We start from the raw sequence: 26,742 nt of genomic DNA, 5'->3' as shown, positions 1-26,742 counted from the left end.
TTATATAAAAGAAGTCTGAGCTGGGCCTGGTGGCTCATGCCTATAATGCCAGCACTTTGGGAGGCAGGAGGATCTCTGGAAGCCAAGAGTTCAAGACCAGCCTGGGCAACAAAGTAAGACCCTGGCTCACAAAAAAAAAAAAAAAAAAAAAAAGAAGAAGAAGAAATTAGTTTGGTGCAGATACGTACCTGTAGTCTTACTACTTGTGAGGCTGACATGATAGGATTGCTTGAGCCCAGGAGGTTGAGGCTGCAGTGAGCTGTGATTGCGTCACTGCACTCTAGCCTGGGCAATGGAGTGACACCTTGTCTCTTAAAAACAAACAAAAAAAAACTCGGCCAGGTGCAATGGCTCACAACTGTAATCCCAGCGCTTTGAAAGGCCGAGGCGGGTGGATCATGAGGTCAAGAGATTGAGACCATCCTGGCCAACATGGTGAAACCCCGTCTCTACTAAAAATACAAAAATTAGCTGGGCATGGTGGTGCTCACCTGTAGTCCCAGCTACTCGAGAGGCTGAGGCAGGAGAATCGCTTGAACCCAGGAGGTGGAGGTTGTAGTGAGCCAAGATCATGCCACTGCATTCCAGCCTGGTGACAGAGTGAGACTCCATCTCAAAAAAAAAAAAAAAAGAGTCCAGAATTGGTATGTATGATGGTTACACAGTGTTATTAGGTATCCAGGCTCCGTCTTTCCTTTTGTTCTACCTTCTTAACTATGTGACTTCCATCCACAAGGTTGTATCATGGTGCAAAGGTGGCTGCTGGAGCTCCAGCTTGCACACTCACATTTCTGGCAGAAATTTGGAAGAGGAGAATGGTTATGGATAAAAAAGGACACATGCTGCCTGTCTTAACCCCTCTTCTGGAACCTTCCTGGAATCTGGCAACTTCTGTTTATGTCTCATTAGCCAACCTCTAGATGCAAGAAGGCTAGACAATAAAGTGTTTTAGTTGAACACATTGTCACCCAGGCTAAATCAAGATTTAATTACTAAAGAACAGGTACACCGATATTGTGTAGGTAACTATCAGTCTTCGTCACAGTGACCTGGTTGTTAGAGATAGATGAGAATTGAGGGATTACCAATATATATACAATATGAATGAACAACTCTGACTTTAAAAAAATGAATATCTGTTTTTTTAGGACAGCTTTAGATTTACAGAAAAATTGAGCAGAAAAACTGAGCAGATATTTTAGAGAGTTTTTATATACCCCTGGTCGCCCACTTGGTCATGGTGTATAATTCTTTTTTATACATTGTTAGCTTTGATTTGTTAATATTTTATTGAGGATACATTGTTGCCATTATTACCTTGAACAAATAGTTATCAGATCAATTAAGAATAAAAAACATTAACAAATTTATTTTACCTTCATTTATGATATTTCCTGATGCTCTTTCTTATGTTGATACAAGTTTTTTGACCCATGTCATTTTCCTTCTCTCTAAAGAACTTTTAGCATTTCTTGTAAGGCATGTCTACTGGCCAGAAACTCCTCTCATTTTTGTTTGTTTGAGAAAGGGTTTATTTCTCCTTCAGGTTTGAAGGATAATTTTATTAGGTACGGAATTCTAAGTTGGCGGGTTTTTCTTTCACAACTTTAAATAGTTTGCGCTACTGTCTTCTTGCTTGCATGGTTTCTGAAGAGAAGTCCAATGTATTTCTAATCCTTGTTCTTCTGTAGGTAAAGTGTTTTTCCTCTGGTTTTTTCAAGATTTTCTTTTTTGCAGTTTGAAAATGATATGCCTAGATACAGTTGTTTGTTTGTTTTTGTCCTTATTCTGCTTGGTATTCTCTGAGATTCCTGGATCTGTGGTTTGGTGTCTGTCAGTTAATTTTGGAAAATTCTTAGCTATTATTACTTCAAATATTTCTTCTGCTCTTTTCTTTCTTCTTCTGTTATGCCTAATTACACCTTTTGTAATTGTTCCACAAGTCTTGGATATTCTGTTATGATTTTTTGTTTTCATTTTTCTTCCTTTGCATTTCAGTTTGGGGAATTTCTATTCACATATACTCACATTCACTGATTTTATTTTCCTCAGCCATGTCCAGTCAACTGATAAGCCCATCAAATGAATTATTCATTTTTGTTTGTGTTTTTGATATCTAGCATTTCCTTTTGATTCTTTCTTAGAGTTTCCATCTCTGCTTACATTACCCATCTGTTCTTGCATGTTGCCTACTTTTTCCGTAAGAGTCTTTAACATAATTATAGTTACTTTACATTTCCTATCTGATAATTCGAAAATCTATGTCATATCTTAGTCTAGGTCTTATAGTAGCTTTGTCTATTTGGACTATATTTTTTCTTGCCTTTTAGCATTCTTTATAGCCCTTTAATTTGGAAGCTAGCCATTATATATTGGGTAATAGGAATTGGGGTAACTAGTATTTTTAGTGTGAGGTTTTATGTTAATCTGGTTAGGAGCTGGGTTGTGTTTCTTGTTTGCTATAGTTGTAAGTGCCAGAGGCTTCAGTTTCCTTTTTCCCCCACCTCCCCTGTTGTCTTTGGATTTGCCCAAGAACTTCTCTAATAGAGGGGTTTGTAGCCCTCTCAGTTGTAATTCATTGTTATTATATTGAAACTCTGTTGATGTGGTGGCAAATTGTCGGGGAGAAGTATTCTATAACCTGTGATTACGTCTCAGTAAATAGGTTTGGGTAACCTGGGCTGTGACTTTCAGAAGTGTTTGATAATCTTTTTTTCCTCCTATCCCTGTGGAAGCTAGACAGGTTGGAGTTGTCTAAATGCCCTTCCCTGAGATCAGATAAGGATCTGGTAAAGTAGTTTCCCTTAAAGATCAACCCTTTGATAGGGAGAACACTGTGGCCATATTTCAAAATGGTTACTTTTCTTCTCTCCCTGCCTGAAATATGAGGGTATTTTTCTTCTATCTTCACTGTGAGAACTTGGTGGGGCTCCTGGATTTAAAACTTATGTAAGTGTGGGGACCCTTAACAGTGGGCCCCCTGGAGTTTTTCACTCCCAGCTAGTCCACATTTAGCCTCCAGCAATTTGTCAAAATTATCATTAAACTATTTCTACCAGTTGCTGGCACCACTGACTTCTGCTGTCTTTAAGCTGACTGCAGCTGTGATCCTCTGTGTTTTCCTGTCTCTCTCGATTTCAGGATGGCAGTTTTTGCCTTGTGACCTCAATTCTATGATGGATCTAAGAAATGTTATTTATTTCAATTCGATCAACTTTTTTCTTGTTGCAAGGACAGGTGGGATTACTTCAAAGCTGTATTGGAGCTGAAACTGGATACTATTTTCACAATAGAAATAACCAATTTTATACCATTTGTAAACTTGTCTGATTATTTCTTTAGAATAAATCACTAGAAGTAGAATTTGTAGTCAATGATTATGGATATTTTTAAGGTTTTTGATTCATATTGCTAAATTGCTCTAAAAATGTTCAGTTTGCCTCACTAGAAGTTGAGCAGAATTATTTTTGGAATGTTATAGATTTGGGAAAGTTTTAAAAACCACCAACCCAGTAAGAAAAAAAAAATTTTTTTTTTGAGACAGGGTCTCACGGTGGCCCAGGTGAGAGTGCAATAGTACCATCACGGCTCACTATAGCCTTGACCTCCTGAGCTCAAGCCATCCTCCCACCTCAGCCTCCTCAAATAGCTGGGACCACAGGTATTCACTGCCATGCCCAGCTAATTTTTTGTATTTTTCATAGAGATGGAATTTTGCCATGTTGCTCAGACCATCTCAAACACCTGGGTTCAAGCCATCTACCTGCCTTGGCCTCTCGAAGTGCTGGCATTTACAGGCATGAGCCACTGAGCCGAGCCCCCCAATTTTTATATATGTATATTCTATATTACTTTCTAAAAGAGAATATTTCCCTTTAACCTAAATTATACTGACTTTATTTTTGCATATAATGCTAATGGACTGATTCTTGATTTGCAGTTTTCAGAAGCGAATTGCCGATTGCCGGCTTTGGCCTGTAGAGATCACAAGAGTTCCTCTGGTCACTATACCCAAAGGGAAAGCTGGCAAAACTGAAAAGGTAAATATGCCCCCTCAAAAATATTTATATAAGAAATGTAGAATCAGACCCGACCTGTTATTCTGCTTCAATTCTGATACCAAAAGAAAATGTGAATATAGCTGTTCTCCTAAGGGTGACTAGCTCATTCTGATTTGCCTTGAACGTCACTTGTTTTAGCACTGAAAGTCTCATGTCCCAGGAAAATCCTCTGTCGTGGGAAAAACCAGGATTATTGACCACCCTAGTTCCCCATTGTTCACTAAAGACTCTCTAGGCTTTATTACCAGATATCCTATTTCTCTTTGGCCCTTCACAATAGTTTTACCATAGGTTAAACTTGCCTTCTTAAAATGTTTTAGCCTGCTAATTAGTGTAATAGGGATCTTAGATATACTACTGTTTTTAAAAGGTATAGCTTCGATGAGCCTAGTACATATTATCTATTGTTTTACCTGCGCATGTCTGGTCTTTTCTGCTTGTTCATAAACTCCCTGAGAGTAGGGGTCATGTAGTAAGCTGATTTGCATCCTCCATGGTACCTAGCATGATGTACGGCAAATAGCAGACCATTTAATAAGTATCTAAATTGTTTGGCTGACTTTAAACATAGGCTTTTTGCATAATAAAAATACTACCACTATGTAACCATTTCTCCCTTTGTAGTATGTAAGTATTGGCTAACTTTCCTTAGATTTCAAAACTACATATTATCTCATGAACATAGAACTTTTTTTTTTTTTTTTTTTTTTTTTTTGAGATGGAGTCTTACTCTGTCGCCTAGGCTGGAGTACAGTGGCGCAATCTTGGCTCACTGCAACCTCTGCCTCCTGGGTTCAAATGATTCTCCTGCCTCAGCCTCCTGAGTAGCTGGGATTATAGGCACACACCACCACGCCCGGCTAATTTTTGTATTTTTAGCAGAGACAGGGCTTCACCATGTTGGTCAGGCTGGTCTCGAACTCCTGACCTCATGATCCACCCGCCTCAGCCTCCCAAAGTGCTGGGATTATAGGTGTGAGCCACTGCACCCAGCCAAGTGTAGGACTTTTAAGTCTAGTTGCCAATTATTATTATAATAGATGAAATCAAAGAGATTATTTTTATGCTTGGAATTAAATTTATTTTCTTTCACAAAATTGATCTTTTTCTCTATAAAAATTTTCTGTGGCAAACCATACAACCATTTAAAATGCTGTTAAAATATATTTATTAACATGTTCTTCATCTTTGCAATGAAAGTTTAGATGAGATCAAGTATGGTAAATACATGACAGGAGACTGTCATTCGTCCGCCTTCATCCATGGTAGATAGTGCTAATCAATCAAAGCACTCTTTCCTTTTGAACCAAGATAAATACAGAGAATTTTTCTCAGCCAACTATGCTAAAACACCTCCACCATTAATGAGAATTTAGACATAAGTTAAAGCCTTTTTGTCATCATTGGTCCACATAATTTGTAAGGTCCCTTTTATTTGTATGAGTCTGTGAACTAAAGCTAAAAGCCATAGCTTCTGATTCCTTTTAAGTTTTTTGTTATTGTTATTATTGTTGTTTTTTATAAAGCTTCACTTTCTGCTAAGAAGCCGCATGGTGAAATTGACTTTTTGGTTGAATATATATATCAATTAATTTGAGTATGTATTGATTCAACTACTGCCTTTACTATTAACACTGTTTTTTTGTTTGTTTGTTTGTTTATGTTTATTTTATTATTATTATACTTTAAGTTTTAGGGTACATGTGCACAATGTGCAGGTTAGTTACATATGTATACATGTGCCATGCTGGTGTGCTGCACCCATTAACTCGTCATTTAGCATTAGGTATATCTCCTAATGCTATCCCTCCCCGCTCCCCCGACCCCACAACCGTCCCCAGAGTGTGATGTTCCCCTTCCTGTGTCCATGTGTTCTCATTGTTCAGTTCCCACCTATGAGTGAGAACATGCGGTGTTTGGTTTTTTGTCCTTGCGATAGTTTACTGAGAATGATGATTTCCAATTTCATCCATGTCCCTACAAAGGACATGAACTCATCATTTTTTATGGCCACATAGTATTCCACAGTATATATGTGCCACATTTTCTTAATCCAGTCTATTATTGTTGGACATTTGGGTTGGTTCCAAGTCTTTGCTATTGTGAATAGTGCCGCAATAAACATATGTGTGCATGTGTCTTTATAGCAGCATGATTTATAGTCCTTTGGGTATATACCCAGTAATGGGATGGCTGGGTCAAATGGTATTTCTAGTTCTAGATCCCTGAGGAATCGCCACACTGACTACCACAATGGTTGAACTAGTTTACAGTCCCACCAACAGTGTAAAAGTGTTCCTATTTCTCCACATCCTCTCCAGCACCTGTTGTTTCCTGACTTTTTAATGATTGCCATTCTAACTGGTGTGAGATGGTATCTCATTGTGGTTTTGGTTTGCATTTCTCTGATGGCCAGTGATGGTGAGCATTTTTTCATGTGTTTTTTGGCTGCATAAATGTCTTCTTTTGAGAAGTGTCTGATCATGTCCTTCGCCCACTTTTTGATGGGGTTGTTTGTTTTTTTCTTGTAAATTTGTTTGAGTTCATTGTAGATTCTGGATATTAGCCCTTTGTCAGATGAGTAGGTTGCGAAAATTTTCTCCCATTTTGTAGGTTGCCTGTTCACTCTGATGGTAGTTTCTTTTGCTGTGCAGAAGCTCTTGAGTTTAATTAGATCCCATTTGTCAATTTTGGCTTTTGTTGCCATTGCTTTTGGTGTTTTAGACATGAAGTCCTTGCCCATGCCTATGTCCTGAATGGTAATGCCTAGGTTTTCTTCTAGGGTTTTTATGGTTTTAGGTCTAACGTTTAAGTCTTTAATCCATCTTGAATTAATTGTTGTATAAGGTGTAAGGAAGGGATCCAGTTTCAGCTTTCTCCATATGGCTAGCCAGTTTTCCCAGCACCATTTATTAAATAGGGAATCCTTTCCCCATTGCTTGTTTTTCTCAGGTTTGTCAAAGATCAGATAGTTGTAGATATGCGGTGTTATTTCTCAGGGCTCTGTTCTGTTCCATTGATCTATATCTCTGTTTTGGTACCAGTACCATGCTGTTTTGGTTACTGTAGACTTGTAGTATAGTTTGAAGTCGGGTAGCATGATGCCTCCAGCTTTGTTCTTTTGGCTTAAGATTGACTTGGCGATGCGGGCTCTTTTTTGGTTCCATAACAACTTTAAAGTAGTTTTTTCCAGTTCTGTGAAGAAAGTCATTGGTAGCTTGATGGGGATGGCATTGAATCTGTAAATTACCTTGGGCAGTATGGCCATTTTCATGATATTGATTCTTCCTACACATGAGCATGGAATGTTCTTCCATTTCTTTGTATCCTCTTTTATTTTGTTGAGCAGTGGTTTGTAGTTCTCCTTGAAGAGGTCCTTCACATCCCTTGTAAGTTGGATTCCTAGGTATTTTATTCTCTTTGAAGCAATTGTGAATGGGAGTTCACTCATGATTTGGCTGTCTGTTTGTCTGTTATTGGTGTATAAGAATGCTTGTAATTTTTGCATATTGATTTTGTATCCTGAGACTTTGCTGAAGTTGCTTATCAGCTTAAGGAGATTTTGGGCTGAGACAATGGGGTTTTCTAGATATACAATCATGTCATCTGCAAACAGGGACAATCTGACTTCCTCTTTTCCTAATTGAATACCCTTTATTTCCTTCTCCTGCCTAATTGCCCTGGCCAGAACTTCCAACACTATGTTGAAGAGGAGTGGTGAGAGAGGGCATCCCTGTCTTGTGCCCGTTTTCAAAGGGAAGGCTTCCAGTTTTTGCCCATTCAGTATGATATTGGCTGTGGGTTTGTCATAGATAGCTCTTATTATTTTGAGATACGTCCCATCAATACCTAATTTATTGAGAGTTTTTAGCATGAAGGGTTGTTGAATTTTGTCAAAGGCCTTTTCTGCATCTATTGAGATAATCATGTGGTTTTTGTCTTTGGTTCTGTTTATATGCTGGATTACATTTATTGATTTGCGTATATTGAACCAGCCTTGCATCCCAGGGATGAAGCCCACTTGATCATGGTGGATAAGCTTTTTGATGTGCTGCTGGATTCGGTTTGCCAGTATTTTATTGAGGATTTTTGCATCAATGTTCATCAAGGATATTGGTCTAAAATTATCTTTTTTTGTTGTGTCTCTGCCAGGCTTTGGTATCAGGATGATGCTGGCCTCATAAAATGAGTTAGGGAGGATTCCCTCTTTTTCTATTGATTGGAATAGTTTCAGAAGGAATGGTACCAGTTCCTCCTTGTACCTCTGGTAGAATTTGGCTGTGAATCCATCTGGTCCTGGACTCTTTTTGGTTGGTAAGCTATTGATTATTGCCACAATTTCAGAGCCTGTTATTGGTCTATTCAGAGATTCAACTTCTTCCTGGTTTAGTCTTGGGAGGGTGTATGTGTCGAGGAATTTATCCATTTCTTCTAGATTTTCTAGTTTGTTTGCGTAGAGGTGTTTGTAGTATTCTCTGATGGTAGTTTGTATTTCTGTGGGATCGGTGGTGATATCCCCTTTATCATTTTTTATTGCGTCTATTTGATTCTTCTCTCTTTTCTTCTTTATTAGTCTTGCTAGCAGTCTATCAATTTTGTTGATCCTTTCAAAAAACCAGCTCCTGGATTCATTAATTTTTTGAAGGGTTTTTTGTGTCTCTATTTCCTTCAGTTCTGCTCTGATTTTAGTTATTTCTTGCCTTCTGCTAGCTTTTGAATGTGTTTGCTCTTGCTTTTCTAGTTCTTTTAATTGTGATGTTAGGGTGTGAATTTTGGATCTTTCCTGCTTTCTCTTGTGGGCATTTAGTGCTATAAATTTCCCTCTACACACTGCTTTAAATGTGTCCCAGAGATTCTGGTATGTTGTGTCTTTGTTCTCGTTGGTTTCAAAGAACATCTTTATTTCTGCCTTCCTTTCGTTATGTACCCAATAGTCATTCAGGAGCAGGTTGTTCAGTTTCCATGTAGTTGAGCAGTTTTGAGTGAGTTTCTTAATCCTGAGTTCTAGTTTGATTGCACTGTGGTCTGAGAGACGGTTGTTATAATTTCTGTTCTTTTACATTTGCTGAGGAGAGCTTTACTTCCAACTATGTGGTCAATTTTGGAATAGGTGTGGTGTGGTGCTGAAAAAAATGTATATTCTGTTGATTTGGGGTGGAGAGTTCTGTAGATGTCTATGAGGTCCACTTGGTGCAGAGCTGAGTTCAATTCCTGGGTATCCTTGTTAACTTTCTGTCTCGTTGATCTGTCTAATGTTGACAGTGGGGTGTTAAAGTCTCTCATTATTATTGTGTGGGAGTCTAAGTCTCTTTGTAGGTCACTCAGGACTTGCTTTATGAATGTGGGTGCTCCTGTATTGGGTGCATATATATTTAGGATAGTTAGCTTTTCTTGTTGAATTGATCCCTTTACCATTATGTAATGGCCTTCTTTGTCTCTTTTGATCTTTGTTGGTTTAAAGTCTGTTTTATCAGAGACTAGGATTGCAACCCTTGCCTTTTTTTGTTTTCCATTTGCTTGGTAGATCTTCCTCCATCCTTTTATTTTGAGCCTATGTGTGTCTCTGCACGTGAGATGGGTTTCCTGAATACAGCACACTGATGGGTCTTGACTCTTTATCCAATTTGCCAGTCTGTGTCTTTTAATTGGAGCATTTAGCCCATTTACATTTAAGGTTAATATTGTTATGTGTGAACTTGATCCCGTCATTATGATGTTAGCTGGTTATTTTGCTCATTAGTTGATGCAGTTTCTTCCTAGCCTCAATGGTCTTTACAATTTGGCATGATTTTGCAGCGGCTGGTACCGGTTGTTCCTTTCCATGTTTAGTGCTTCCTTCAGGAGCTCTTTTAGGGCAGGCCTGGTGGTGACAAAATCTCTCAGCATTTGCTTGTCTGTAAAGTATTTTATTTCTCCTTCACTTATGAAGCTTAGTTTGGCTGGATATGAAATTCTGTGTTGAAAATTCTTTTCTTTAAGAATGTTGAATATTGGCCCCCACTCTCTTCTGGCTTGTAGAGTTTCTGCCAACAGATCTGCTGTTAGTCTGATGGGCTTCCCTTTGTGGGTAACCTGACCTTTCTCTCTGGCTGCCCTTAACATTTTTTCCTTCATTTCAACTTTGGTGAATCTGACAATTATGTGTCTTGGAGTTGCTCTTCTCGAGGAGTATCTTTGTGGCATTCTCTGTATTTCCTGAATCTGAATGTTAGCCTGCCTTGCTAGATTGGGGAAGTTCTCCTGGATGATATCCTGCAGAGTGTTTTCCAACTTGGTTCCATTCTCCCTGTCACTTTCAGGTACACCAATCAGACGTAGATTTGGTCTTTTCACATAGTCCCATATTTCTTGGAGGCTTTGTTTGTTCTTTTTATTCTTTTTTCTCTAAACTTCCCTTCTTGCTTCATTTCATTCATTTCATCTTCCATCACTGATACTCTTTCTTCCAGTTGATCACATCAGCTCCTGAGGCTTCTGCATTCTTCACGTAGTTCTCGAGCCTTGGCTTTCAGCTCCATCAGCTCCTTTAAGCACTTCTCTGTATTGGTTATTCTAGTTATATATTCGTCTAAATTTTTTTCAAAGTTTTTAACTTCTTTGCCTTTGGTTTGAATTTCCTCCTGTAGCTCGGAGTAGTTTGATCATCTGAAGCCTTCTTCTCTCAACTCGTCAAAGTCATTCTCCGTCCAGCTTTGTTCCATTGCTGGTGAGGAACTGCATTCCTTTGGAGTAGGAGAGGCACTCTGCTTTTTAGAGTTTCCAGTTTTTCTGCTCTGTTTTTTCCCCATCTTTGTGGTTTTATCTACTTTTGGTCTTTGACGATGGTGATGTACAGATGGGTTTTTGGTGTGGATGTCCTTTCTGTTTGTTAGTTTTCTTTCTAACAGACAGGACCCTCAGCTGCACGTCTGTTGGAGTTTGCTAGAAGTCCACTCCAGACCCTGTTTGCCTGGGTATCAGCAGCGGTGGCTGCAGAACAGCAGATTTTCATGAACCACGAATGCTGCTGTCTGATCGTTCCTCTGGAAGTTTTGTCTCAGAAGAGTACCCGGCCGTGTGAGGTGTCAGTCTGCCCCTACTGGGGGTTGCCTCCCAGTTAGGCTGCTCGGGGGTCAGGGGTCAGGGACCCACTTGAAGAGGCAGTCTGCCCGTTCTCAGATCTCCAGCTGCGTGCTGGGAGAACCACTGCTCTCTTCAAAGCTGTCAGACAGGGACATTTAAGTCTGCAGAGGTTACTGCTGTCTTTTTGTTTGTCTGTGCCCTGCCCCCAGAGGTGGAGCCTACAGAGGCAGGCAGGCCTCCTTGAGCTGTGGTGGGCTCCACCCAGTTGGAGCTTCCTGGCTGCTTTGTTTACCTAAGCAAGCCTGGGCAATGGGGGGCGCCCCTCCCCCAGCCTTGCTGCTGCCTTGCAGTTTGATCTCAGACTGCTGTGCTAGCAATGAGGGAGACTCCATGGGCGTAGGACCCTCCAAGCCAGGTGCGGGATATAATCTCCTGGTGTGCCATTTTTTAAGCCCGTCGGCAAAAGCGCAGTATTAGGGTGGGAGTGACCCAATTTTCCAGGTGCCGTCTGTCACCCCTTTCTTTGACTAGGAAAGGGAACTCCCTGACCCCTTGCGCTTCCCGAGTGAGGCAGTGCCTCGCCCTGCTTCAGCTCGCACACGGTGCGCTGCACCCACTGACCTGTGCCCACTGTCTGGCACCCCCTAGTGAGATGAACCCGGTACCTCAGATGGAAATGCAGAAATCACCCATCTTCTGCATCACTCACGCTGGGAGCTGTAGACCGGAGCTGTTCTATTCGGCCATCTTGGCTGCCCCCCCCCGCCATTAACACTGTTTATATGCATTTTCTCAGTGATCATGGTATTATTAAACCCATTTTGAAGATAAAGAAGGCCCAAAATGTCTTATGTAACTGGCCCAAAGTCACATAACTGGCTAAGTAGTAGAGTTAGTTTCTAAAACCAGGCCTTTGAACTGCTGAGTCAGAGCTCCATACCTTATATTACATTGCTTATAGCACTAACAACTCTCTGGTTTTATTCCTTTAGACTGATGAAGAAGCTCAGCTTTCGTTTCATGGTGTGGCTTATGTTAATATGGTCCCATTGTTGTATCCAGGTGTGAAGAGAATTCGGGGAGCTTTTCATGTTTACCCTTACCTAAACAGTGTAGTCCATGAAAAGGTAAGAAAAAATTGCATAAAAATCATCATGGTAATTTATCCTTTATATATCTGTTTACTTACATCTTTAGCATATACATCTTTGCAACTGATATTTAGAACCAGTTGGTGTACTAGGATATTAAATATATAGCCTTACAGTCATTCTGCATTGGACCTTAAAAAATTTAGGATAATGAAAGGACAAAAACTGAAAACCTAAATCTCTATCAACAGGTGAACAGAGAACACAGAAAAACAAATTGTGTGGTACCTCTGTACGATGGAATACTATTCAACAATAAAAAGAAATGAGCTAATGATACATGCAACAGCACAGATGAATCTAAAATGCATTATGCTAAATGAAAGAAGCCAGACAAAAGAGAGAAAAAAGAGTACTTTTTTTTTTTTTTTTTTTAGAGATGTGAGTCTCACTTTGGAGTGCAGTGGCACAATCATAGCTCACTACTGCCTCAAATTCCTGGGCTCAAGGGATCCTCCTGCCTCAGCCTTTTGAATAGCTGGGACTACAGATGTGCACCACTGTGCCTGGCTATTTAAAAACATTTTTAAAAATAGAGACAGGGTCTTGAAAAGTACATTCTATATAATTACATTTATATGCAATTCTGGGAAAATAATTTATCTATATTGATAAAAAGCAGATTAATGGTTACCTGGGAACAGGGATAGAAGGAGGGATGTATTACAAAGGAATGAGAGGAAAATATTAGGGATGATGGAAATGATGGTTATCTTGATTGTGATGATGGTTTCATACGTATACACATATGTCAAAATTGATGAAATGATATACTTTAAATATGTATGGTTTATTTTTTATTGTACTTTAATTTTACCTCAATAAATTTGGATACAAAACTTTCAGCATTTTAAGTGTGACTGGGTGTGGTGGCTCACACCTGTAATCCCAGCACTGTGGGAGGCAGAGGCAGGCAGATTGCCTGAGGCCAAGAGTTGGAAACCAGCCTGGCCAACATGGCAAAAACCCGTCTCTACTAAAAATACAAAAATTTGCCGAGTGTGGTGGCAGGCATCTGTATTCCCAGCCACTCAGGAGGCTGAGGCAAGAGAATTGCTTGAACCTGGGAGGTGGAGGTTACAGTGAGCTGAAATTGCACCACTGCATTACAGCCTGGGCAACAGAGCAAGACTCTGTCTTAAAAAATATATATAAGAAAAAGAAAAAAAAAAGTCTGTTGTTGTTAAATATGGAAAAACTGAAATCCATGTGGTAATTAATGAACTAGAATATGAACTATAATTTTTTTTTCCATTTTTAGGTGTAAAAATGTTAAAATCATATATTCGAGCAAAAATTCAGTTTCATCATGTTGCTTCCTAGGAGAAAATGAGGCTTTGTAAAACACACAACAATAACAAAAATGTACTATTATGTCACTGTTAATAGGACAGCTATTTTTCAGTAATAAATTTATGAAAACCCCATCATCTAGTTGTACACTAACTGAGTAGTAAACTGTTTCTACATCAGTATCTTTTGAACTAGAAGCCACATTTATAGGAATTCATTTATTTGTTTTTGAGATGGAGTCTCGCTGTGTTGCCCAAGCTGGAGTGCAATGGCGTGATCTTGGCTTACTGCAACCTCTTTCTCCCGGGTTCAAGCAATTCTCCTGCCTCAGCTTCCCAAGTAGCTGGGATTACAGGTGCATGCTACCACGCCCGGCTAATTTTTTGTATCTTTAGTAGAAACTAGGTTTCACCATGTTAGACGGGCTGGTCTTAAACTCCTGACCTCAGATGATCCACCCACCTTGGCCTCCCAAAGTGCTGGGATTACAGGCATGAGCCACTGCGCCCGGCCAGGAATTTATTTTAAGGACATAATTTAATAGGTTCAAAAATCTCATATTCATGAAAACTTTTTGAAACCTATAATAGCAAAAACTAAAAATGAGGTTAAATGTTTACTAATAGAGGAAGGCTTAGTAAATCATAGTAAGTAAAAATGATGAAATACGTAGCCATTAATAATAATACTTTATAGGCCACGCCTATAATCCCAGCACTCTAGGAGGCCGAGGCAGGCGGATCACCTGAGGTCAAGAGCTTGAGACCATCCTGGCCAATATGGTGAAACCCTGTCTCTACTAAAAATACAAAAATTTGCTGGGCGTGATGTTGTGTGCCTGTAGTTCCAGCTATCAGGAGGCTGAGGCAGGAGAATTGCTTGAACCTGGGAAGCAGAGGTTTCAGTGAGCCGAGATTGTGCCACTGCACTCCAGCCTGGAGACAGAGTGAGACTCCCTCTCAAGAAAAAAAAAAAAAAAGGATAATTATTAATGTTTTATAGATAGTTAAATGGGAAAGAAGGCTGGGCATGGTGGCTCACACCTGTAATCCCAGCATTTCAGGAGGCTGAGGTGGGAGGATCACTTGAGCCCAGGAGTTCAAGACTACCCAGGGCAAAATAGCAGGACCCTATCTCTACAAAAAAAATTTTTTTTTAATTAGCAGAGCATGGTGGCACATTCCTGTAGTCCCAGCTACTCCAGAGGCTGAGGTAGGAGGATCGATGGAGCCAAGGAGGTCAAGGCTGCAGTGAGCTGTGATTGTTCTACTGTACTCCGCCTGAGTGACAGAGTGAGACCTTGTCTCAAAAAAAATTAAAAATAAAAAAAATGAGAGAAAAGAATGCAAATGTTACATATAACATAGATCAAAATAAATTTCAAATGAATTTATTAAAATAAGTTAAATGTGAAGACTATAAAAATGAATATTAAAGATATGAATTAAGAGAAAACTTCCTAGGCTTGAAAGCAGTGAAAAGTATGAAAGAAAGTATTTCGTTTACCAAAAACATCAAGTTTCTATATATAAAATAAACCTTCATAAACAAAATTAAAATGTAACTGAAGAACTAGGGAAAATATTTGAATACACATCAGAAAGATAGCTACTATTTCTGAAATACAGTAGTTTCCTGAGAGATAGCTACTATTCCTGAAATATAGTAGTTTTTTCAATCTAGAAGAATAACAAACTTTTTCTTAATGGGCAAGGTATGTGAAATAGCAGTTCACAAAAGAAGTGTCAATGGCCAACAGATATAAGAAGAGACATCTGGCCTTATTTATTAATCAAGGAATTATAAATTTAAATAACGGTAGTTATCATTTTACTTGAGAAGTTCGACAATTCTTTAAAATATGATAATGCCCATTGGTGGTAAAGGTGTGATAATGTTATAGAACCAAACTGATGTTTGCTCACCTGGTACAGTAAAACCACATATATGCACCAAGGTTTGCAGTGATAGAAAGGCTTTCATTGCAGGGTGTCAAGCAAGGAAGACCAGGCGCTAAATTATCAAATCCTGACCTCCCTGATGGCTTGCAGGCAATGATTTTTAAAGGCAGAGGTAAATTTCAGGAAAGCAGAAGCTACAGGCAAAATCATAAATCAATATATGCAAGTTACACATTGGTTTAAGCTTAAAAGGGCAGGATATGTTGAGGTGGGGGTAGGGGGGGCTTGCAAGTGGTAGGTAGATTCAAAGATTTTCTGATTTGCAATTGTTAAGGAAGAGAGGCTTTGTTTAAAAATTTGGGGTCGTAGAAAAATGTTAACTGGCTAGGGGGAGTGACTTTCTCCAAGCACCCCAGGAAGAAATTTAGAACAAAGGACCATATAGTTGAGTCTTCACTTCCTCCTTAGCTGGAGGCTGATCCATTCAGCTGATCTGAGTGCCGGCTGATCCTTTCAGTGGTTTCTCAGTGGGGTCTGAAGCTCAGAAAGAAACTCAAGGACATATATTAAGATGTTATGTTTAGTTTCTATAAAGCAAACATCTCTTGAACTTTAACTTCCTTGGTTATTGTTTTAGGCTACTATTACCTTCTTGTTTAAGTTACTTATTTATTTCTGGGGCTAGCTAGGTGCCTAGAATTTCTCTTGAAGGAACTTCAGAATTTTCTATTATTTCCATGTCTGGGGAGCACAGGCCTCTAAAAAGAGGATCCTTGCTCCATCTCAGTAAAACAACTTTCATTCACTGCTCGTAGAAGCATAATTGGTAAAAACTTTTTGCAAAAAATGTATTGTCCATATGTATTCAAAAGCTTGAAATACTTATATCCTTTCCAATAGGACTTCTACTTCTAGGAAACTATTTCAAGGGAATAATTGGAAATGTATCCAAATCTTTCTATATGAAGATACTCTTGTTGAATCTGAGGGAAACAGTGTATCATAATAGAAAAGTTATGAGGTTTGATAACCCATTCAGGCAGCCTGGAGTTTGAATTCTGAAACTGCCATTTACTAGCTGGATGACTTCAGGCAAGTGACTAAATTTGTCTCACCTTTACTGTATTCATCAGTAAAATGGAGGCAATGCTTGTTTCCTAGAATTGTTTTACCTATTAAATGAGATGAAATATATAAAGCACTAGGAATGTAGTTGGCACACAGAAAATTTTAACTGTCGCTTTTATTATACACATATGATAAGGGAATATTGTTCATATATTAAAAATTATCCTCATGAAAAATTTTAAAACATGAAAGAATGCAAATGATAGTCTGTTAAATGAAGGTCAAAATATAAATATGATCACATTTTTTTCACAATAATTTTAAAAATATATAGAAAACATTGGAAAGGAAATATCTCTGGCTATGGCCAAGTGAGGAGGTTGACAAATCATCTCCCCACAAAAGCAACCATAAAGCTGGACAAATGGACAAAAAGTCATTTTACCATCCTCAAAATTGCCCAAAAGCATCAACAAGCTGAGAACTACTAATGCATGAAAAGCTAAGGAGTTTGAGGCCTTCGTGTCTGGGGCTGCTCTGCCTTCCCCACCCTCACCTTTAGCTCAAGAATGCATGAAAGATGATCCAGTGGGGGTGAGCTGAATGCCAAGCCCCATCGCTACTCTGTCTCATTACAATCATGATGGAAGGCAAAGGGGAAGCAGGCATGTCACATGGTGAGAGAAAGAGCATAAAAGAGAGGAGAGCGGTGCCAGATTACTTTTTAACAAGCAGATCTCTTTGTAACTAACAGAGTGAGAACTCATTACTTCAAGGATAGCACCAAGCCATTTATGAGAGATCTACCCCGTGACCCTAACACCTCCCACCAGGCCCTACCTACAACATGGGATCACATTTCTTTTTTCTTTCTTCCTTTTTTTTGAGACATGGTCTTCTCACTCTGTCACCCACTGGAGGGGGCTCACATTTTAACATGAGATTTCTAGAGGATAAAGAGCCAAACTACATCAAAATGGCAATCTTGGTGGAAGGCAACCAACAATATGTAATAAGAGTCCCAAGAGGGAAGAGTATAAAGATATAATGTCTGAAAATATCCCACATTTGATGAAGACATGAATTTACAGATCCAAGGAGTTCAGAAAATCCCAGTTAGGATCAGCACACAGAGACCCAAAATATACACATTATATATAGTCAAATGAAAGAGAGAGACAAAGAGAACATCACGAATGCAACAGGAGAAAAACAACTCATCACTTACAGGGGAGAATCAATATGGTTAACCACTGATATTTCATCTGAAACAATGGAAGCCAGAAGGCAGTGGAATAACATATGCAAAATTCTGAAAGAAAAACACACATACACAAAAACTACCAACCAAAAACAAAGGCAGGGCTGGGTGCGGTGGCTCATGCTTGTAATCCCAGCACTTTGGGAGGTAGAGGTGGGTGGATCACCTGAGGTCAGGAGTTTGAGACCAGCCTGGCCAACATGATGCGACCCTGTATCTACTAAAAATACAAAAGTTACCTGGGCATGGTGGCGTGCACCTGTAATCCCAGCTGCTCAAGAGGCTGAGGCAGGAGAATTCCTGAGGCAGGAGGTTATAGTGAGCCAAGATCGTGCTACTGCACTCCAGCCTAGATGACAGAGTGAGACTCTCTCTCAATAAAAGAAACAAAAACAACAAAGGCAAAATAAAGACATCCCCAGATAAATGCTGAAAGAATTTGTTGCTAGGAAACATGCCTTGCAAGAAATACTAAAGGAGGTCTTTCAGCTTGAAAGGAAATGGCATCAGTTGCTAACTTGAATCCATAAGAAGAAATGAGGAATACCGGAAATGGTTATAAGTTAATATAAAGGAATTTAGAAATAGATCTTTTTCATTTTTACTCTTCTTTAGAAGACATGATTGGATAAAGTATTAGTTATACTGTTGGGTTAACATATAGATTTAATTTGTATGATAATAGCATAAAGGAAGGAGGATAGAATGGAGCTATAGCAGAGCAAAATTTCTGTATTTTACCAGAATTAAGTTAGTATTGATGTGAAATAGATTGTTATTAGTTAGGATGTATATTGTAATCCCTAAGTAACCACTAAGAAAATTGTGCGTGTATACATATGCACATATATATGTGTGTGTGTCCATACATATTATATATACATATATATTTATGTGTACATCATATATATATATATATCTCAACAAAGGAATTAAATGGGATATCACAAATATTTAACATAAGGTAGTTAAAGGAAGAACAGAACAACAAAAAACAGATGATATATAGAAAACAAATAGCATGGAAAATAAAAATCTAAGTATTTCAACAATAATATTATATGTAAGTGATCTAAACACACTGATAAAAGGATAGAAATTATTAAATTGGATTTACAAAAAAATCAAGATTCAACTATATACTGTTTATAGTAGACACGCCTTAGGTTCAAATACACAGAAGTTTGAAGTAAAAAGGTACAAAAGATATACTATGGAAACAGAAAATGTAATAGCTGAGTAACTACAATAATACCAGACAAAATAGTTTTTAAGACTAGAAATACATATTACTGTAGACAGAATGGCCTGTCACAATGATTAAAGCATCAATTCATCAGGAAGACAGGACAATTATAAGTGTATACACACTTAACAGTACAACACAATCACCTCATAATACTTGAAGCAAAACCCAACAGAATTGAAAGGAGAAATAGGCAATTTGGCAATAATATTTAGAAATTTCAGTATCCTACTCTCAATACTTGAAAAGACAACTGTATGGAAAATCTGGCCAGGTACAGTGGCTCAAGCCTGTAATTCCAGGACTTTAGAAGGCTGAAATGAGAGGATTGCTTGAGCTCAGAAGTTGGAGACCAGCCTGGCAAAATGGCAAGACTCTGTCTCTACAAAAAATAAAAAAATTGTCTGGGTGTGTTGTTTGTGCATGCCTGTGGTCCCACCACTTGGGAGGCTGAGGTAGGTGGATCACTTGAGCCCAGCAGGCAATCAAGGCTGCAATGAGCTGTGATCATGCCACTGCACTCCAGCTTGAGTGACAAGAGTGAGACCCTGTCTCAAAACAACAACAACAAAAAAGAATATCTATGGTAAGTATAAACTTACCATACAACCCAACAAATCATTTCTAGGAATTTCTAAGAGAAAAGAAAACCTGTATTTACACGAAGACATATATGTGAATGTTTATTGCAGCATTATTTGTAATAGCTAAAAGCTCACAATAATACAAATGTCTGCAGATAGTGAATAGATAAACAAAATGTGGTATATGTATACAAGGGAATACTATTTTGCAGTGAAAAGAAATTAACTACTAATGATGTAAAATCCCCAAATCACTGAATCATGCACTTTAAATGTGTACATTGTATGTATGTGAATATCTCAATAAAGCTGTTTTTTTTTTTTTTTTTTTTGAGATGGGGTCTCACTCTGTCACCCAGGCTAGAGTGCAGTGGTACTATCATAGCTCACTGCAGCCTTGAACTACTGGGCTCAAGTGATCCTTTGCCTTAGCCTCCTGAGTAACTGGACTATAGGCATATGCCACCACATCCAGCTAATTAAAACAAAAAATTTTTTTGTAGAGACAGTCTCACTGTGTTGCCCAGGTTGGTATCAAACTCCTGGGCTCAAACGATCCTCCTGCCTTGGCCTCCCAAAGTGCTGGGATTACAGGTGTGAGTAACCGTGCCCAGCCTGTTTTTTAAAAAAAGTAGTGAACTTGGGCCAGGTGTGGTGGCTCACACCTGTAATCCCAGCACTTTGGGAGGCCGAGGTGGGCAGATCATTGAGGCCAGGAGTTTGAGACAAGCCTGGGCAACATGGTGAGACCCTATCTTTACAAAAAATACAAAAATTAGCTGGGGTGGTGGCATGTGCCTGTGTCCCAGCTACTCAGGAGGCTGAGGTGAGCTGATGGCTTGAGCGCAGAAGGTAGAGGTTGCAGTGAGCTGTGATTGTGCCACTGCATTCCAGTCTAGGTGACAGAGTGAGATTCTGTCTCAAATAAATAAATAACTAAAATAAAAAATAAAAAAGTAATGAACCAACTGACACATGCTATAGCATGGATGAACCTCAAAAACATGCTAAGTGAAAGAAGGCAGATGCAAAAGACTATGTATTGTATGATACCACTTATATGAAATACTCTTATTATAGAACATACCCCAGAGATGTTAAAATTTGAGAAAGCTTGTGTCTTTGAATCTATGAAATACAGTATTTATCACAGAGGTGGTAGGATTGTGAGTGATTTTTAGGATTTACAATTAATATTGTTGGATTGTTTTCAAACAGCTTTATTGAGGTATAATTGATAAACTGCATTTATTTAAATTGTACAATATTAAAGTTTTGACATATCTGTACATCTGTGAAACTGTCACCACAATCAAGATAATGAACATACACACATTACCCCCCAAAGTTTTTTGTGTCTTCTATTATTCCTTTGCCCACCTCTGTCCACCCCTCCCCTCTCGCCTGGCCTCCTTTGGTCTGGTTCTTTTCATTCAACATAAATTATTTTGAGAATCATCCATGTTCTTTAATTAAAAAATTGTTTATTTCAAAAAAGAATTTTTAGGGAAAAATTGTTGTAAAATCCTTTTCTGGTGGTTTATCTATAGTTTGAATTTTTCCATACAAAGATTTTTCTTTGAACTTTAAACTTACTTTATCCTTCCAATTATAACTGATAGGTCAGTGGTAACTAAATAGATACTATTTCTTGTATAGAAGTGAATTCAGCCTGTTAATTTAATTTTAATTTTTTTTCTTTTTTTGAGATGGAGTCTCACTCTATTGCCCAGGCTGCTGTGCAGTGCACCATCTCAGGTCACTGCAACCTCCGCCTCCCAGGTTCAAGTGATCCTCCTGCCTCAGCCTTCCCAATAGCTAGGATTACAGCTGCATGCCACCACACCCGGCTAATTTTTGTATTTTTAGTAGAGGCAGGGTTTCACCATGTTGGGTAGGCTGGCCTTAAACTTCTGGTCTCAAATGATCCGCCTGCCTCGGCCCCCTAAAGTGCTGGGATTACAGGTGTGAGCCACCGCACCTGGCCTTTTTTTTTTTTGAGACAAAGTCTTGCTGTGTAGCCCAGGCTGGAATGCAGTGGTGTAGTCATGGCTCACTGTAGCCTTGACTGCTTGGGTTCAAGTGATTCTCCCACCTCAGCCTCCCCAGTAGCTAGGACCACAGTCATGTGCCACCATACCTCGCTGATTTTTTTTTTTTTTTTTTTTTTTTTTTTTTGAGACAGAGTCTCGCTCTATCGCCCAAGCTGGAGAGCAGTGGCACGATCTTGGCTCACTGCAAGCTCCGCCTCCCAGGTTCACACCATTCTCCTGCCTCAGCCTCCCGAGTAGCTGGCACTACAGGCACCCGCCACCACGCCTGGCTAATTTTTTGTATTTTTAGTAGAGACGTGGTTTCACCGTGTTAGCCAGGATAGTCTCAATCTCCTGACCTCGTGATCCACATGCCTTGGCCTCCCAAAGTGCTGGGATTACAGGCATAAGCCACCACGCCCGGCCCACCTCGCTGATTTTTTTGTTTTGTTTTTAGTAGAGATGAAGTCTCACTATTTTACCCAGGCTGGTCTTGAACTCCTGAGCTCACACAATCCTGCCGAAGTGCTGGGATTACAGGTGTGAGCCACCATGTCTAGCCTAATTCGAAATTCTGTGTCAAAGATTAAAAGCATTCTGATTACAAGAGTTATGAGATCCCAGAATCAAGCCAGGTTGTAAGGTCTCCTCTAAATCCTTTAAATGCTAGAGTAGGCAACTAACTTTCTGTGGTGGTTTTACCTGTTCTAGAAGGAGGAAAATACAATGAAGTCTTTCAAGTCCCTTCTCTCTCTCTGATATTAAATGTCGAAATTGTTTGGAAAACTAAATGGTAAAAAAAAAATAATGTGTATTTCTTTCAAGTTTGTCTCATGTATTGCTTTTTTTTGTTTTTCAGACCAAATGTTTATTGAGCTTGTTCCGGGATATTGGCCATCACTTGATTCATAATAATAAAATAGGAGGAATTAATTCTCTGCTGTCCAAACAAGCTGTTTCTAAGAATCTGAAAGAAGATAAACCAGTGAAAGAAAAGGATATAGATGGAAGGCCTAGGCCTGGGGATGTGGTAGGTTGTTGAGAAGGTGATGATTTTGCCTGTTAGATTACATTCCAGAGGCTTCACTGATTTCTCACTTGGTGACTGGTATCAATGTTAGTTTGCATTTTTTTAAAATTTTACTTTAAGTTCTGGGATACATGTGCAGAATGTGCAGGTTTGTTACATAGGTACACATGTGCCATGGTGGTTTGCTGCACCTGTCAACCCGCCATCTAGGTTTTAAGCCCCACATGCATTAGGTATTTGTCCTTAATGCTCTTCCTTCCCCTTGGCCCTTACCCCCGACAGGCCCCGGTTTGTGATGTTCCCCTCCCTGTGTCCATGTGTTTTCATGGTTCAACTCCCACTTATGAGTGAGAACATGCGGTATTTGGTTTTCTGTTCCTGTGTTAGTTGCTGAGAATGATGGTTTCCAGCTTCATCCATCCCTGCAAAGGACACGAACTCATTCTTTTTTATGGCTGCAGTTAGTTTGCATTTTGATGCAGTGTAGAGAACATTGTTCTTGTCACTATGAAGACTGTGTAGGAATTCAATTTTTGAGGTGTGTTCATTTTCTTTCAGCAGGCACCTAGTATAAAATCTCAGAGCTCAGATACTCCTTTGGAAGGTGAACCCCCTCTAAGTCACAATCCTGAAGGACAGGTAATTGTGCATAAAGTTTGGAAAATTAAGTTTAAGTTAACCAGACCTTTATTAAGCAAGGCATTTTCAATGGAAAATGCTCAGGCAGGATGTTAGTTATCATTCCATATTTGCCCATGACTAGTTGTCTATGACTTTGGGCAAATTTCTTTGTCTTGTTGAAACTCTGTAAAATGAACTGGTGCCAGATTAATTTTAAGGTCCTTTCCAGCATTAAAATATTATATCTTTTGTTAATTCTACTATGTTAAACATTATAAGGGATGTAAAGATGCATCATCTGCAGCATTTATTCATCTGCTTTCAGGAAACTCAGCATCTGGTAGGAGAAACAGACTGGTATATAACTAATCATAGTATATAATTTTGATGAGTGCTGTAATAGAGGTACAAATAAAAGTTCTGTGTGGGCTCTGAGGAGACAAATATTAGGATGGGGAAGTCTAAGGGAAGTCTTCATGGAGGAGGTGATATCCATACTAAGTAGTGAAAGATGAAGAGACCTGTTTGCCATAAGAAGATGGAGGGAGAGGCATTTCAGAGCCAGGGAGCAGCTTGAGAGAGAATAACAGAGAATTTGCAAGAGCAGAATTTAGGCTGTCTCAGTTAATTGCAGTGTATGGTATATAGAGAAATTAAAGGAGAGATTCTATAAAGAGTTAGGAAAGAAGAAAGAGGCTGAATCAGGTAATGGAAAGACTTGAAAGGCTTATTTAAAAGTTTGGACTTCATTGTATAGCTGATGACAGATTCTTGAACCTCTTCTTGGAGATTCACATCAAAGGTTTCAAAGTCATAGAAATAAGACCTCATGTATGTTTCAGGTCGGAATTCTTGCAAGGGTATGAAAAAAAGAGATTGAAGGTGGGGTAGGGCTGCAGGCTTTTCTTGTAGTATAGATGAGTGTTGATGACAGTTTTATTTAGGACAGGGGTTGTAGTAAAGAAAGTCAGAAACCTGGAGAGGCAAGGAGTTTGCAATTGGGAAGCTTTGGGGGTATTGATGAGAAAAGTTAAGGATAACTCAGGTTGCAAGCCTCACTTTCTGGAAGGATGACAACACCATTAAGAGAAAAATCAAGAGAGATTGACATTGGGGAAATAATAAATTCAATTTTGGACATGTATTTAGGATGCTGGCAAAAATCTGGGTAGAGCTGTCCAGCACTTGGAGTTGGTAGATGGTAGTGAGGAGACTGTGAGTGGGAATATAAGAAGGTTATGAAGAGAATTTTTCTGCAGGACCACCTGAAAGAAGGTTGCTGGAAGAAAGAAAGGCATTCACTTAAAACAGTTCCTGGGAAAGTATTGAGAACAAGTTAAACAGGGCTTCAGCCCTGTTACACTGTAGAAGCTTCCAAGAATAAAACTGAAAATCCTTTCCTCTAAGAGATAACCACTGTTGCTATATTTCTTTCCAGTTATTTTTCTATGTGAAAAGTATTTTAACAGTTGAGATCACACTGTATATGTAGTTATATATGCAGTTTTCTCACTTATTATATTGTGAGCATCATCTTATGTTACTAAATTTTTCATAAATATATTTTTTTCTGGAAATAATAAGAAAACAATGTCTTTACAGCAATATGTAGAAGCAGGGACATACATTGTGTTGGAAATTCAGCTGGACAAAGCCTTGGTTCCAAAGCGAATGCCAGAGGAGCTAGCCAGAAGGTTTGTAGCTATGGTGCTTATACTAGTTTTGTACAATTTGGGTGTAAATAAGAGGAAGTCAGATTGTCCCCACGATTGTAATTTCCCTTGGGCTAAGCAGGAGTTATCTGGTTTTTTTCTAGATGAAGTTTTTGTTGTTGTTGTTGTTATTTTTGTTACCTTATCACAAAAGCATTGCATGCTCACTATAAAAATTTTTAGGAAGCTGGGTGCGGTGGCTCATGCCTGTAATCCTAGCAGTTTGGGAGGCCAAGGTGGGGGGGATTGCCTGAGCTCAGGAGTTTGAGACCAGCCTGGGCAACACGGTGAAACCCTGTCTCTACTAAAATACAAAAAATTAGCCGGGCATGGCGGCATGCACCTGTAACCTCAGCTACTCAGGAGGCTGAGGCAGGAGAATTGCTTGAACCTGGGAGGTGGAGGTTGCAGTGAGCCAAGATCGCACCACTGCACTCCGGCCTGAGAGACAGAGAAAGACTCTAACTCTTAAAAAAAAAAAAAAAAAAAAAAAAAAAATTCTTAGGAAATACGGATGAACAAGAAAGTATATAAAAATACCCAAGGTCAGGTGTGGTAGCTCATTCCAGCACTTTGAATCCCAGCACTTTGAAATCCCAGCACTTTGAAAGGCCAAGGCAAGAGGATCACTTGAGCCCAGAGGTTTGAGACCAGCTTGGGCAACATAGTGAGACCCCATCTCTATAAAAAATTAAAAAATAAAAACATCCAGATCTCTACTCACCTAGTGATAACTGCTTTTAACACCTTGGTGTTGTTATCCTTCTGGAGTTATTTTAAAGCCCCCTATATTACACATACACACATAAACACACACACGCATGTTACATATACATATATGTAATAAAAAAAACTGTTTATATTGTACCATAGTGCTTTGCTTGTGTGTTACTAGGAAACTGTGCATTCATCTGGGTTATTCAACTTGTTCGCATACAATTGTTCATAGTATTCTAATACTCCTTTTTATCCCTCTAAAATTGGTAGTAATGTTTCCACTTTCATGTCTTCTCTCTTTTTTCAGTCAGTCTTGCTAAAAGTTTGTCAATCTTGTTGATCTTTTTGAAAAACCAACTTTTAAAGCTTATTGATTTTCTCCATTATTTTTCTATTCTCTAATTTGTTTTTACTCTAATCTTCATTCTTTCTTTTATTATGTCTTCTGCTAGCTTTGGGCATAGTGTGCCCCCCTTTTGCTAGTTCCTTAAAGAATACAGTTATGTTATTGATTTTGAGTTTTCTTCTTCTTTAGTGTATGTGTAGAGAACTATATATTTCCCTCTGAGCACTGCTTTCACTGCATTTCATAATTTTTTATTTGGTTTTTGTTTTCATTTGTCTAAAGGTTTTTTTTTTCATTTCTCTTGTGATTTCTTCTTTGAACCATTGGTTGAATGTGTTGCTTAAATTTTCTTATTTCAGTTATTTAATATTCTTATTTTATTAATTTTAAGTCTTCTGTTACTGGGTTTTAGTTCTATTTCATTGTGATCAGAAAATATGCTTCATATGATTTCAATCTTTTTTTTTTTTTTTGAGACGGAGTTTCACTCTTGTTGCCCAAGCTGGAGTGCAATGGTGTGATCTCAGCTCATGGCAACCTCTGCCTCCTGGGTTCAAGTGATTCTCCTGCCTCAGCCTCCTGAGTAGCTAGGATTACAGGCATGTGCCATCACACCTGGCTAATTTTGTATTTTTAATAGAGACGGGGTTTCTCCA

At 38.9% G+C, this 26,742-nt stretch overlaps 1 protein-coding gene across 9 annotated transcripts in view; it reads left to right on the top strand.

Moving 5' to 3' along the window:
* Window positions 1-26,742, top strand: part of CFAP70 (cilia and flagella associated protein 70) — a 125,474-nt gene that overhangs the window by 44,010 nt on the left and 54,722 nt on the right. For 7 of the 9 annotated variants that reach the window (XM_054660235.2, XM_054660234.2, XM_063780750.1 and 4 more), the window contains 5 exons: window positions 3,941-4,040; window positions 12,116-12,250; window positions 22,520-22,690; window positions 23,249-23,329; window positions 24,914-25,005. In XM_054660235.2, coding sequence (XP_054516210.1) covers window positions 3,941-4,040; window positions 12,116-12,250; window positions 22,520-22,690; window positions 23,249-23,329; window positions 24,914-25,005 — 579 coding nt within the window. The remainder of the gene's footprint in view (window positions 1-3,940; window positions 4,041-12,115; window positions 12,251-22,519; window positions 22,691-23,248; window positions 23,330-24,913; window positions 25,006-26,742) is intronic. The other 2 variants (XM_063780749.1, XM_063780747.1) reach the window with 1 other exon arrangement.

The sequence above is a fragment of the Pan troglodytes genome, chromosome 8, assembly GCF_028858775.2.
Source record: "Pan troglodytes isolate AG18354 chromosome 8, NHGRI_mPanTro3-v2.0_pri, whole genome shotgun sequence".
In the NCBI taxonomy this organism is placed as follows: domain Eukaryota; kingdom Metazoa; phylum Chordata; class Mammalia; order Primates; family Hominidae; genus Pan; species Pan troglodytes.
The sequence above is the reverse complement of the archived record's forward strand: the minus strand, read 5'-3'. Positions and strand labels throughout refer to the sequence as shown.